Genomic DNA, 14,980 nt, shown 5'->3' with positions numbered 1-14,980 from the left:
TGTGTTATCAGAGTATACACACACACACACACACACACACACACACACACACACACACACACACACACACACACACACACACACACACACACACACACACACACACACACACACACACACACACACACACACACACACACACACACGGAGACGACCGCAGCCAAAACAAACGCACCTTACTGGTCATCTTCTCCTCAAACCTGTTGGATGGACGGCTCAGCTCGCAGACGTCCCCCATGACCTGAACAATGACACCGCACACTGTTAACCCATTTTGACCTGAGATCAGAGTGGCCACTCTACCCCTGAGCCACCGCCGCCCCCTAGTGGCCACTCTACCACCGCCGCCCCCTAGTGGCCACTCTACCCCTGAGCCACCGCCACCCCCTAGTGGCCACTCTACCCCTGAGCCACCGCCACCCCCCTAGTGGCCACTCTACCCCTGAGCCACCGCCACCCCCCTAGTGGCCACTCTACCCCTGAGCCACCGCCACCCCCTAGTGGCCACTCTACCCCTGAGCCACCGCCACCCCCTAGTGGCCACTCTACCCCTGAGCCACCGCCACCCCCTAGTGGCCACTCTACCCCTGAGCCACCGCCACCCCCTAGTGGCCACTCTACCCCTGAGCCACCGCCACCCTCTAGTGGCCACTCTACCCCTGAGCCACCGCCACCCCCCCTAGTGGCCACTCTACCCCTGAGCCACCGCCACCCCCCTAGTGGCCACTCTACCCCTGAGCCACCGCCACCCCCTAGTGGCCACTCTACCCCTGAGCCACCGCCACCCCCCTAGTGGCCACTCTACCCCTGAGCCACCGCCGCCCCCCTAGTGGCCACTCTACCCCTGAGCCACCGCCACCCCCTAGTGGCCACTCTACCCCTGAGCCACCGCCACCCCCTAGTGGCCACTCTACCCCTGAGCCACCGCCGCCCCCCTAGTGGCCACTCTACCCCTGAGCCACCGCCACCCCCTAGTGGCCACTCTACCCCTGAGCCACCACCGCCCCCTAGTGGCCACTCTACCCCTGAGCCACCGCCGCCCCCTAGTGGCCACTCTACCCCTGAGCCACCGCCACCCCCTAGTGGCCACTCTACCCCTGAGCCACCGCCGCCCCCTAGTGGCCACTCTACCCCTGAACCACCGCCACCCCCTAGTGGCCACTCTACCCCTGAGCCACCACCGCCCCCTAGTGGCCACTCTACCACCGCCGCCCCCTAGTGGCCACTCTACCCCTGAACCACCGCCACCCCCTAGTGGCCACTCTACCACCGCCGCCCCCTAGTGGCCACTCTACCCCTGAGCCACCGCCACCCCCTAGTGGCCACTCTACCCCTGAACCACCGCCGCCCCCTAGTGGCCACTCTACCCCTGAGCCACCGCCGCCCCCTAGTGGCCACTCTACCCCTGAGCCACCACCGCCCCCTAGTGGCAACTCTACCCCTGAGCCACCGCCACCCCCTAGTGGCCACTCTACCCCTGAGCCACCGCCACCCCCTAGTGGCCACTCTACCCCTGAGCCACCACCACCCCCTAGTGGCCACTCTACCACCGCCGTCCCCTAGTGGCCACTCTACCCCTGAGCCACCGCCGCCCCCTAGTGGCCACTCTACCCCTGAGCCACCACCACCCCCTAGTGGCCACTCTACCACCGCCGTCCCCTAGTGGCCACTCTACCCCTGAGCCACCGCCGCCCCCCTAGTGGCCACTCTACCCCTGAGCCACCGCCGCCCCCTAGTGACCACTCTACCCCTGAGCCACCGCCACCCCCTAGTGGCCACTCTACCCCTGAGCCACCACCACCCCCTAGTGGCCACTCTACCACCGCCGTCCCCTAGTGACCACTCTACCCCTGAGCCACCGCCACCCCCTAGTGGCCACTCTACCCCTGAGCCACCGCCACCCCCTAGTGGCCACTCTACCCCTGAGCCACCGCCACCCCCTAGTGGCCACTCTACCACCGCCGCCCCCTAGTGGCCACTCTACCCCTGAGCCACCGCCACCCCCTAGTGGCCACTCTACCCCTGAGCCACCGCCACCCCCTAGTGGCCACTCTACCCCTGAGCCACCGCCACCCCCTAGTGGCCACTCTACCCCTGAGCCACCGCCACCCCCTAGTGGCCACTCTACCACCGCCGCCCCCTAGTGGCCACTCTACCCCTGAGCCACCGCCGCCCCCTAGTGGCCACTCTAACCCTGAGCCACCGCCGCCCCCTAGTGGCCACTCTACCCCTGAGCCACCGCCACCCCCTAGTGGCCACTCTACCACCGCCGCCCCCTAGTGGCCACTCTACCCCTGAGCCACCGCCGCCCCCTAGTGGCCACTCTAACCCTGAGCCACCGCCGCCCCCTAGTGGCCACTCTACCCCTGAGCCACCGCCGCCCCCTAGTGGCCACTCTACCCCTGAGCCACCGCCACCCCCTAGTGGCCACTCTACCCCTGAGCCACCACCACCCCCTAGTGGCCACTCTACCACCGCCGTCCCCTAGTGGCCACTCTACCCCTGAGCCACCGCCGCCCCCTAGTGGCCACTCTACCACCGCCGTCCCCTAGTGGCCACTCTACCCCTGAGCCACCGCCGCCCCCTAGTGGCCACTCTACCCCTGAGCCACCACCACCCCCTAGTGGCCACTCTACCACCGCCGTCCCCTAGTGGCCACTCTACCCCTGAGCCACCGCCGCCCCCTAGTGGCCACTCTACCCCTGAGCCACCGCCGCCCCCTAGTGGCCACTCTAACCCTGAGCCACCGCCGCCCCCTAGTGGCCACTCTACCCCTGAACCACCGCCGCCCCCTAGTGGCCACTCTACCCCTGAGCCACCGCCACCCCCTAGTGGCCACTCTACCCCTGAGCCACCGCCACCCCCTAGTGGCCACTCTACCACCGCCGCCCCCTAGTGGCCACTCTACCCCTGAGCCACCGCCACCCCCTAGTGGCCACTCTACCACCGCCGCCCCCTAGTGGCCACTCTACCCCTGAGCCACCGCCGCCCCCTAGTGGCCACTCTAACCCTGAGCCACCGCCGCCCCCTAGTGGCCACTCTACCCCTGAGCCACCGCCGCCCCCTAGTGGCCACTCTACCCCTGAGCCACCGCCACCCCCTAGTGGCCACTCTACCCCTGAGCCACCACCACCCCCTAGTGGCCACTCTACCACCGCCGTCCCCTAGTGGCCACTCTACCCCTGAGCCACCGCCGCCCACTAGTGGCCACTCTACCCCTGAGCCACCGCCACCCCCCTAGTGGCCACTCTACCCCTGAGCCACCGCCGCCCCCTAGTGGCCACTCTACCCCTGAGCCACCGCCACCCCCTAGTGGCCACTCTACCCCTGAGCCACCGCCGCCCCCCTAGTGGCCACTCTACCACCGCCACCGCCACCCCCCTAGTGGCCACTCTACCACCGCCACCGCCGCCCCCTAGTGGCCACTCTACCCCTGAGCCACCGCCACCCCCTGTATGAATGTGTGTGAGAATTTATACACAGAGTACTTTTTCCACCACTGCTAAAGGTTAACGTGCAGGATTCTTACCACGCTGCGACACTGAGCGAACAGCCGCCTGTACAAGCCCAGGAACTCCTGGAAGTCTGTCTCTGTGTCGGTCAAACACACAGAAAGAACACATCAATATTAGGCATGTAACGATTCACTCAACTCACGATACGATTCATATCACGATATGAGGTTCACGATACGATTTTTCACGATATTAAAAAATATATATATTTTAAAGAAAAATTACCGTCTTTTTTTATTTTATATCATTTATCTTCCCCCCTGAGATTTTTTATTTAACTACATTGCAAAAAAGTAGCATTACTTTTGACAGTGCAGAAACATAATTGCCTTCCTTGATGAGTATCAACGACCATCATCAGCTGGGCAGTCACAGACACACACAGCTCCCCTCTACAGTCACAGACACACAGCTCCCCTCTACAGTCACAGACACACACAGCTCCCCTCTACAGTCACACACAGCTCCCCTCTACAGTCACAGACACACACAGCTCCCCTCTACAGTCACAGACACACACAGCTCCCCTCTACAGTCACACACAGCTCCCCTCTACAGTCACAGACACACACAGCTCCCCTCTACAGTCACAGACACACACAGCTCCCCTCTACAGTCACAGACACACACAGCTCCCCTCTACAGTCACACACACACAGCTCCCCTCTACAGTCACAGACACACACAGCTCCCCTCTACAGTCACAGACACACACAGCTCCCCTCTAGTCAGTCACACACAGCTCCCCTCTACAGTCAGACACACACAGCTCCCCTCTACAGTCACAGACACACACAGCTCCCCTCTACAGTCACAGACACACACACAGCTCCCCTCTACAGTCACAGACTCACACAGCTCCCCTCTACAGTCACAGACACACACAGCTCCCCTATACAGTCACAGACACACACAGCTCCCCTCTACAGTCAGTCACACACAGCTCCCCTCTACAGTCACAGACACACACACAGCTCCCCTCTACAGTCAGACACACACAGCTCCCCTCTACAGTCACAGACACACACAGCTCCCCTCTACAGTCACAGACACACACAGCTCCCCTCTAGTCACAGACACAGCTCCCCTCTACAGTCACAGACACACACAGCTCCCCTCTACAGTCACACACACACACACAGCTCCTCTACAGTCACACACAGCTCCCCTCTACAGTCACACACAGCTCCCCTCTACAGTCACAGACACACACAGCTCCCCTCTACAGTCACAGACACACACAGCTCCCCTCTACAGTCACAGACACACACAGCTCCCCTCTACAGTCACAGACACACACAGCTCCCCTCTACAGTCACAGACACACAGCTCCCCTCTACAGACACACAGCTCCCCTCTACAGTCACAGACACACACAGCTCCCCTCTACAGTCAGACACAGCTCCCCTCTACAGTCACAGACACACACAGCTCCCCTCTACAGTCACAGACACACACAGCTCCCCTCTACAGTCACAGACACACACAGCTCCCCTCTACAGTCACAGACTCACACACACAGCTCCCCTCTACAGTCACAGACACACACAGCTCCCCTCTACAGTCACAGACACACACAGCTCCCCTCTAGTCAGACACACACAGCTCCCCTCTAGTCAGACACACACAGCTCCCCTACAGTCACAGACACACACAGCTCCCCTACAGTCACAGACACACACAGCTCCCCTCTAGTCAGACACACACAGCTCCCCTCTACAGTCACAGACACACACAGCTCCCCTCTACAGTCACAGACACACACAGCTCCCCTCTACAGTCACAGACACACACAGCTCCCCTCTACAGTCACAGACACACACAGCTCCCCTCTACAGTCACAGACTCACACACACAGCTCCCCTCTACAGTCACAGACACACACAGCTCCCCTCTACAGTCACAGACACACACAGCTCCCCTCTAGTCAGACACACACAGCTCCCCTCTAGTCAGACACACACAGCTCCCCTACAGTCACAGACACACACAGCTCCCCTACAGTCACAGACACACACAGCTCCCCTCTAGTCAGACACACACAGCTCCCCTCTACAGTCACAGACACACACAGCTCCCCTCTACAGTCACAGACACACACAGCTCCCCTCTACAGTCACAGACACACACAGCTCGGCCTGTTCCAGTTTGGCCTGGAAGAGAGGTCTCCACCAGTGTTGTTTGGCCTGGAAGAGAGGTCTCCACCAGTGTTGTTTGGCCTGGAAGAGAGGTCTCCACCAGTGTTGTTTGGCCTGGAAGAGAGGTCTCCACCAGTGTTGTTTGGCCTGGAAGAGAGGTCTCCACCAGTGGAAGAGAGGTCTCCACCAGTGTTGTTTGGCCTGGAAGAGAGGTCTCCACCAGTGTTGTTTGGCCTGGAAGAGGTCTCCACCAGTGTTGTTTGGCCTGGAAGAGAGGTCTCCACCAGTGTTGTTGAAGAGAGGTCTCCACCAGTGTTGTTTTTGGCCTGGAAGAGAGGTCTCCACCAGTGTTGTTGAAGAGAGGTCTCCACCAGTGTTGTTTGGCCTGGAAGAGAGGTCTCCACCAGTGTTGTTGAAGAGAGGTTCTCCACCAGTGTTGTTTTTGGCCTGGAAGAGAGGTCTCCACCAGTGGAAGAGAGGTCTCCACCAGTGGAAGAGAGGTCTCCACCAGTGTTGTTTTTGGCCTGGAAGAGAGGTCTCCACCAGTGGAAGAGAGGTCTCCACCAGTGGAAGAGAGGTCTCCACCAGTGTTGTTTTTGGCCTGGAAGAGAGGTCTCCACCAGTGGAAGAGAGGTCTCCACCAGTGTTGTTTTTGGCCTGGAAGAGAGGTCTCCACCAGTGGAAGAGAGGTCTCCACCAGTGTTGTTTGGCCTGGAAGAGAGGTCTCCACCAGTGTTGTTTGGCCTGGAAGAGAGGTCTCCACCAGTGTTGTTTGGCCTGGAAGAGAGGTCTCCACCAGTGTTGTTTGGCCTGGAAGAGAGGTCTCCACCAGTGTTGTTTTTGGCCTGGAAGAGAGGTCTCCACCAGTGGAAGAGAGGTCTCCACCAGTGGAAGAGAGGTCTCCACCAGTGTTGTTTGGCCTGGAAGAGAGGTCTCCACCAGTGGAAGAGAGGTCTCCACCAGTGTTGTTTGGCCTGGAAGAGAGGTCTCCACCAGTGGAAGAGAGGTCTCCACCAGTGTTGTTTGGCCTGGAAGAGAGGTCTCCACCAGTGGAAGAGAGGTCTCCACCAGTGTTGTTTGGCCTGGAAGAGAGGTCTCCACCAGTGTTGTTTTTGGCCTGGAAGAGAGGTCTCCACCAGTGTTGTTTTTGGCCTGGAAGAGAGGTCTCCACCAGTGGAAGAGAGGTCTCCACCAGTGGAAGAGAGGTCTCCACCAGTGGAAGAGAGGTCTCCACCAGTGGAAGAGAGGTCTCCACCAGTGGAAGAGAGGTCTCCACCAGTGTTGTTTGGCCTGGAAGAGAGGTCTCCACCAGTGGAAGAGAGGTCTCCACCAGTGTTGTTTTTGGCCTGGAAGAGAGGTCTCCACCAGTGGAAGAGAGGTCTCCACCAGTGGAAGAGAGGTCTCCACCAGTGGAAGAGAGGTCTCCACCAGTGGAAGAGAGGTCTCCACCAGTGGAAGAGAGGTCTCCACCAGTGTTGTTTGGCCTGGAAGAGAGGTCTCCACCAGTGGAAGAGAGGTCTCCACCAGTGGAAGAGAGGTCTCCACCAGTGTTGTTTGGCCTGGAAGAGAGGTCTCCACCAGTGGAAGAGAGGTCTCCACCAGTGTTGTTGAAGAGAGGTCTCCACCAGTGTTGTTGAAGAGAGGTCTCCACCAGTGTTGTGGAAGAGAGGTCACCACCAGTGTTGTTTTGGCCTGGAAGAGAGGTCTCCACCAGTGTTGTTTTGGCCTGGAAGAGAGGTCTCCACCAGTGTTGTTTGGCCTGGAAGAGAGGTCTCCACCAGTGTTGTTTGGCCTGGAAGAGAGGTCTCCACCAGTGGAAGAGAGGTCTCCACCAGTGTTGTTGAAGAGAGGTCTCCACCAGTGTTGTTTGGCCTGGAAGAGAGGTCACCACCAGTGTTGTTGAAGAGAGGTCTCCACCAGTGTTGTTTGGCCTGGAAGAGAGGTCTCCACCAGTGTTGTTGAAGAGAGGTCACCACCAGTGTTGTTTGGCCTGGAAGAGAGGTCTCCACCAGTGTTGTTGAAGAGAGGTCTCCACCAGTGTTGTTGAAGAGAGGTCTCCACCAGTGTTGTTGAAGAGAGGTCACCACCAGTGTTGTTGAAGAGAGGTCTCCACCAGTGTTGTTGAAGAGAGGTCTCCACCAGTGTTGTTTGGCCTGGAAGAGAGGTCTCCACCAGTGTTGTTGAAGAGAGGTCTCCACCAGTGTTGTTGAAGAGAGGTCTCCACCAGTGTTGTTGAAGAGAGGTCTCCACCAGTGTTGTTGAAGAGAGGTCTCCACCAGTGTTGTTGAAGAGAGGTCTCCACCAGTGTTGTTGAAGAGAGGTCTCCACCAGTGTTGTTGAAGAGAGGTCTCCACCAGTGTTGTTGAAGAGAGGTCTCCACCAGTGTTGTTGAAGAGAGGTCTCCACCAGTGTTGTTGAAGAGAGGTCACCACCAGTGTTGTTGAAGAGAGGTCTCCACCAGTGTTGTTGAAGAGAGGTCTCCACCAGTGTTGTTGAAGAGAGGTCACCACCAGTGTTGTTGAAGAGAGGTCTCCACCAGTGTTGTTGAAGAGAGGTCTCCACCAGTGTTGTTGAAGAGAGGTCACCACCAGTGTTGTTGAAGAGAGGTCTCCACCAGTGTTGTTTTGGCAGCAAATTTCTATTTTAGTTTGTCATTAGTCTCTTGAATAGTTTTCATTGTAGTTTCAGTCACATTTTAGTCACCTGGCATGTTTTAGCGTTTAGTCTAGTTTTAGTCGACTAAATATCCCAAGATTTTAGACGACTAAATCCACAGTTGATTTACGACGGCCTTGATGCCGTCGTAATGACTTATTTTACACTTACTGAAAATCGGCTATTTTCAGCATGCAACCAAGTGTAAAATTACTTATACTGGATCTTTTGTCCACTAGTCCCTTCCTAACATTTTAGTCTAGTTTTTAGCTGTTGACGAAATAGTCAGTATATTTAGTCTTAGTTTTAGTCAGCATAGCTTAGTTTTCATTTAGTTTCCATTTAGTTTTCCTCAGGGGAAAAAGGTAGTCGACAAACATTTTTCGTCTTCGTTTTAGTCGACGAAAACAACACTGGTAGTCACCTGGTGGTCTCCAACCTTCTTAAGAGTGTTTCCACCCTCAACCACTACTACTCTCCATCAGTTGGCGGGTCAGCAGTGACTGGCCAAGTCACTCACTGCCCCTCTCCTCCAGGCTTCCAGCTATAGACGAATCCACGGAGAGGTGCAGCCAGCAACATGAGGCGCAGCCAGCCATCAACGAGGTGCAACCAGCAACAGCATCAGCCACACCCCGACCAACAGGGAAGGCAGAGTCCTGCCGGCCAGGGTGCAGCCAAACCAGTGATGACCACAACCCCCAGTGACCGCCGCGTCGAGGGCCCATCAATCATGTCTGGTTACTTTTCAGTGAAGCACTGGGGAAAAACCGTTGAAGCCTTTCTTGTTTCTTTGTTCACCGCTCCTACTTGGCTACAGGAGCAGTGGTTTCTTGGTCCTTTGTTCACTCCTACTTGGCTACAGGAGCAGTGGTTTCTTGGTCCTTTGTTCACTGCTCCTACTTGGCTACAGGAGCAGTGGTTTCTTGGTCCTTTGTTCACTCCTACTTGGCTACAGGAGCAGTGATTTATTGGTCCTTTGTTCACTCCTACTTGGCTACAGGAGCAGTGGTTTCTTGGTCCTTTGTTCACTCCTACTTGGCTACAGGAGCAGTGGTTTCTTGGTCCTTTGTTCACTCCTACTTGGCTACAGGAGCAGTGGTTTCTTGGTCCTTTGTTCACTCCTACTTGGCTACAGGAGCAGTGGTTTCTTGGTCCTTTGTTCACTCCTACTTGGCTACAGGAGCAGTGATTTCTTGGTCCTTTGTTCACTCCTACTTGGCTACAGGAGCAGTGGTTTCTTGGTCCTTTGTTCACTCCTACTTGGCTACAGGAGCAGTGGTTTCTTGGTCCTTTGTTCACTCCTACTTGGCTACAGGAGCAGTGGTTTCTTGGTCCTTTGTTCACTCCTACTTGGCTACAGGAGCAGTGGTTTCTTGGTCCTTTGTTCACTCCTACTTGGCTACAGGAGCAGTGGTTTCTTGGTCCTTTGTTCACTCCTACTTGGCTACAGGAGCAGTGGTTTCTTGGTCCTTTGTTCACTCCTACTTGGCTACAGGAGCAGTGGTTTCTTGGTCCTTTGTTCACTCCTACTTGGCTACAGGAGCAGTGGTTTCAAAAACAGAGGAATGCTGATGGAAAAATAACTCGCTCACTGTATAAAAAATAAAGGAGAAGTCTTAAGAAAGACTCCATCAGTGCTATAAGGTCCCAGGACCCAACCGTTTGCTACTATTAATTCACCATGAGCACAGAGCACTTTATGAGCACGCAAAAAATAAAATAAAATATTTAATAATGAATTGCATTTTATAGCGCTTTTCCAAGTGCTCAAAGCGCTTTACAATGGTTCATTCATTCATACATTGGGAGGTGAAGCGGCGAATAGTCGACGCCAGCGTCCTCACTTCCCACATTCACACACCAATGGTGGCGAGCTCACGCCGACCAACTCATTGGAGGCAATGTAGGGTTCAGTGTCTTGCCCAAGGACACTTCGACATGTGGACAGGAGGAGCCGGGATTCGAACCGCCGACCCAGGGATCATTGGACGACCTGCTCTACCTCCTGAGCCACAGCCGCCCTATTTTGTGTTTTTCCGTCAGCTTTCCTCTATGGTTACTTTTCAGGAAATGTAAAAACAAAACCTGTGCTCCACTGGATCCAATGTAGTTATTTAGTCACAAGCTTGTGACAAAAAAAATAAAAAAAGCTGATCTACAAGCCCAAAATGTGTCACATCCCAACACGTTATAAGTGTATAAATCTGCTAAAATGGTAAAAATGGTAAAGCGCCTTTATCCAAGACGCTTCACAGCGATTGTGCATTACATTCACACACACCTTTACATAGTTTGTGCATTACATTCACACACACATTCATACACCTTTACATAGAATTCACACACACACACACACACATTCATACACCTTTACATAGAATTCACACACACACATACACAGATGGCGGAAGAAACCATGCAAGGCATCAACCTGCACATCAGGAGCAATTAGGGGTTCAGTGTCTTGCTCAAGGACACTTCGACACCAACTCTGGGGGAGCCCACAGGGTTGGAACTGGCAACCTTGCGGTTCCCAACCGGCCACTCAACCGGCCACTCTGTCTATAGTGACAATGATACTGACGGAACAACTTCTCCATCTTGTTGCGACTCTGCTTGTCTAGTGCAATACCCTGTTTTGTGTTGTTTTGTTTTCCTTTTTTTATTTTCTGTTAATTACCTTGTATTGACTGTATACTTGTGGACCCTCTCGAAAACGAGATATTGTATCTCAAGGGGTATTCCAAATAAAGAATTTCAATCTACCCCTGAGCCAACACCGCCCGCCTGCTATTTTTGCTACTGTTGTATGACATTGTTGTTACAGTTATATGGCAAGATATTTCAGTTGTATTCTCATAATCAGAGGTGGCACCGAAAAGGTGCAGCCGAAGCAGAGCCTCATTTAGCCTAACCCTAAACATTGAAAAGGTGCCGAAGCCGAGCCTCATTTAGCCTAACCCTAAACATTGAAAAGGTGCCGAAGCCGAGCGTCATTTAGCCTAACCCTAAACATTGAAAAGGTGCCGAAGCCGAGCGTCATTTAGCCTAACCCTAAACATTGAAAAGGTGCCGAAGCCGAGCCTCATTTAGCCTAACCCTAAACATTGAAAAGGTGCCGAAGCCGAGCCTCATTTAGCCTAACCCTAAACATTGAAAAGGTGCCGAAGCCGAGCCTCATTTAGCCTAACCCTAAACATTGAAAAGGTGCAGCCGAAGCCGAGCCTCATTTAGCCTAACCCTAAACATTGAAAAGGTGCAGCCGAAGCAGAGCCTCATTTAGCCTAACCCTAAACATTGAAAAGGTGCCGAAGCAGAGCCTCATTTAGCCTAACCCTAAACATTGAAAAGGTGCCGAAGCAGAGCCTCATTTAGCCTAACCCTAAACATTGAAAAGGTGCAGCCGAAGCAGACGCTCATTTAGCCTAACCCTAAACATTGAAAAGGTGCAGCCGAAGCAGACGCTCATTTAGCCTAACCCTAAACATTGAAAAGGTGCAGCCGAAGCAGACGCTCATTTAGCCTAACCCTAAACATTGAAAAGGTGCAGCCGAAGCCGAGGCTCATTTAGCCCAGGGGTTCTCAACCCGTGGGTCGCGACCCCTCGGGGGGTCGCCAAATTATTTTAGGGGGTCCCCAAATTATTTTCAAAAAAAAAAAAAAAAAGTAGTTTGTGCATTACATTCACACACACATTCATACACCTTTACATAGAATTCACACACACACACACATTCATACACCTTTACATAGAATTCACACACACACACACACACACACACATTCATACACCTTTACATAGAATTCACACACACACATACACAGATGGCGGAAGAAACCATGCAAGGCATCAACCTGCACATCAGGAGCAATTAGGGGTTCAGTGTCTTGCTCAAGGACACTTCGACACCAACTCTGGGGGAGCCCACAGGGTTGGAACTGGCAACCTTGCGGTTCCCAACCGACCACTCTGTCTATAGTGACAATGATACTGACGGAACAACTTTTCCATCTTGTTGCGACTCTGCTTGTCTAGTGCAATACCCTGTTTTGTGTTGTTTTGTTTTCCTTTTTTTATTTTCTGTTAATTACCTTGTATTGACTGTATACTTGTGGACCCTCTCGAAAACGAGATATTGTATCTCAAGGGGTATTCCAAATAAAGAATTTCAATCTACCCCTGAGCCAACACCGCCCGCCTGCTATTTTTGCTACTGTTGTATGACATTGTTGTTACAGTTATATGGCAAGATATTTCAGTTGTATTCTCATAATCAGAGGTGGCACCGAAAAGGTGCAGCCGAAGCAGAGCCTCATTTAGCCTAACCCTAAACATTGAAAAGGTGCCGAAGCCGAGCGTCATTTAGCCTAACCCTAAACATTGAAAAGGTGCCGAAGCCGAGCGTCATTTAGCCTAACCCTAAACATTGAAAAGGTGCCGAAGCCGAGCGTCATTTAGCCTAACCCTAAACATTGAAAAGGTGCCGAAGCCGAGCGTCATTTAGCCTAACCCTAAACATTGTAAAGGTGCAGCCGAAGCCGAGCCTCATTAACCTAACCCTAAACATTGAAAAGGTGCAGCCGAAGCCGAGCCTCATTTAGCCTAACCCTAAACATTGAAAAGGTGCAGCCGAAGCCGAGCCTCATTTAGCCTAACCCTAAACATTGAAAAGGTGCCGAAGCAGAGCCTCATTTAGCCTAACCCTAAACATTGAAAAGGTGCCGAAGCAGAGCCTCATTTAGCCTAACCCTAAACATTGAAAAGGTGCCGAAGCCGAGCCTCATTTAGCCTAACCCTAAACATTGAAAAGGTGCAGCCGAAGCCGAGCCTCATTTAGCCTAACCCTAAACATTGAAAAGGTGCCGAAGCAGAGCCTCATTTAGCCTAACCCTAAACATTGAAAAGGTGCAGCCGAAGCCGAGCCTCATTTAGCCTAACCCTAAACATTGAAAAGGTGCAGCCGAAGCAGACGCTCATTTAGCCTAACCCTAAACATTGAAAAGGTGCAGCCGAAGCAGACGCTCATTTAGCCTAACCCTAAACATTGAAAAGGTGCAGCCGAAGCAGACGCTCATTTAGCCTAACCCTAAACATTGAAGGTGCAGCCGAAGCAGAGCCTCATTTAGCCTAACCCTAAACATTGAAGGTGCAGCCGAAGCAGAGCCTCATTTAGCCTAACCCTAAACATTGAAGGTGCAGCCGAAGCAGAGCCTCATTTAGCCTAACCCTAAACATTGAAGGTGCAGCCGAAGCAGACGCTCATTTAGCCTAACCCTAAACATTGAAAAGGTGCAGCCGAAGCAGACGCTCATTTAGCCTAACCCTAAACATTGAAAAGGTGCAGCCGAAGCAGACGCTCATTTAGCCTAACCCTAAACATTGAAAAGGTGCAGCCGAAGCCGAGGCTCATTTAGCCCAGGGGTTCTCAACCCGTGGGTCGCGACCCCTCGGGGGGTCGCCAAATTATTTTAGGGGGTCCCCAAATTATTTTTTAAATCACGATTTTTCAAAAATAGCAGACCTACAAGCTCGTAGCGCGCCACTCGGTGGCGCGCTATGAGCTTGTAGATCTGCTTTTTTTCAATAGCTAAATTATAACATAATGCTTAAAACACCAAAAGGGGTTCCCGCCCAAAATGGTTTAAGGTTATTGTAGCAGTCAATTTATATTGGGGGTCGGGAGGGGGCGGGGCGGGGGTCCGAGACATTGCCAAAGCATTTCCGGGGGTCCCCGGCCAAAAACGTTGAGAACCCCTGATTTAGCCTAACCCTAAACATTGAAAAGGTGCCGGCCGAAGCAGAGCCTCATTTAGCCTAACCCTAAACATGAGCCATTTACAAGGTCTCTGACCGACAGCGGCGTCAAAATAACCTACAGAAGAAGAATACTTACTCTTCCGTGCGGCTTTGTCTGTGGTCTTCAGTTCATCACTGATGAAACTCTCCAACATGTTCCTGTAATTACAACGAAACAAGTTAACCAATTTAGACCAGAGTTAAAAACATTCGCTCTGAAAGAATATATATATATATATTCAAAGATTTGCGCCACATTTTTACGATTTTCAAAAATAGCAGACCCTACAAGCTCGTAGCGCGCCACTCTGTGGCGCGCTATGAGCTTGTAGATCTGCTATCTTTCAATAGCTAAATGATAACATGTTTAAAACACCAAAAGGGGTTCCCGCCCAGAATGGGTTGAGACGTCTGTAACAGCCATTTGAGCCACTGTAACGTTTCTAGGTTTCATTGGTCGATTTGCCAATCAAGGTTGCCATGTTGGTTACAGGGAGAGAGGGCATTTAACCCTGGCCCTAATTAGTCTCAGGTGTTGCCAGTGGCAGGAGGTAAACAGGTAAACCAGTTTTTGACTGTGTTCATGAGGGCTGGTGATCTGTATCCTATCCTGTGCGTTTGATGACTTATGTTATGTTTATTTTGTTTGACAAAGTATAGCACTAATACATATAATTACATTTCTACTCAACAGACACTTTTGGACATCAGTTATTTTTGATCACACGTCTGAACTTCCTCGGCAACCAGTATCACCCAAGTATAGGGACTTGGGCGTTACAACGTCTGACTTTCATGACAAGGTGACGCACGCACGCACGCACGCACGCACGCACGCACGCACGCACGCACGCACGCACGCACGCACTCAC

At 53.1% G+C, this 14,980-nt stretch overlaps 1 protein-coding gene across 4 annotated transcripts in view; it reads right to left on the bottom strand.

Annotated features, from left to right (window-relative positions):
- Positions 1–14,980, bottom strand: part of cep43 (centrosomal protein 43) — a 93,680-nt gene that overhangs the window by 46,213 nt on the left and 32,487 nt on the right. For all 4 annotated transcript variants that reach the window (XM_079526932.1, XM_079526931.1, XM_079526933.1 and 1 more), the window contains exons 9-11: positions 14,206–14,267; positions 3,530–3,591; positions 176–241 (exon numbers count right to left, since the gene is read on the bottom strand). In XM_079526932.1, the coding sequence (XP_079383058.1) occupies positions 176–241; positions 3,530–3,591; positions 14,206–14,267 (190 nt within the window). The remainder of the gene's footprint in view (positions 1–175; positions 242–3,529; positions 3,592–14,205; positions 14,268–14,980) is intronic.

The sequence above is a fragment of the Electrona antarctica genome, assembly GCF_951216825.1.
Source record: "Electrona antarctica genome assembly, chromosome: 17".
NCBI classification, from domain to species: domain Eukaryota; kingdom Metazoa; phylum Chordata; class Actinopteri; order Myctophiformes; family Myctophidae; genus Electrona; species Electrona antarctica.
The sequence above is the reverse complement of the archived record's forward strand: the minus strand, read 5'-3'. Positions and strand labels throughout refer to the sequence as shown.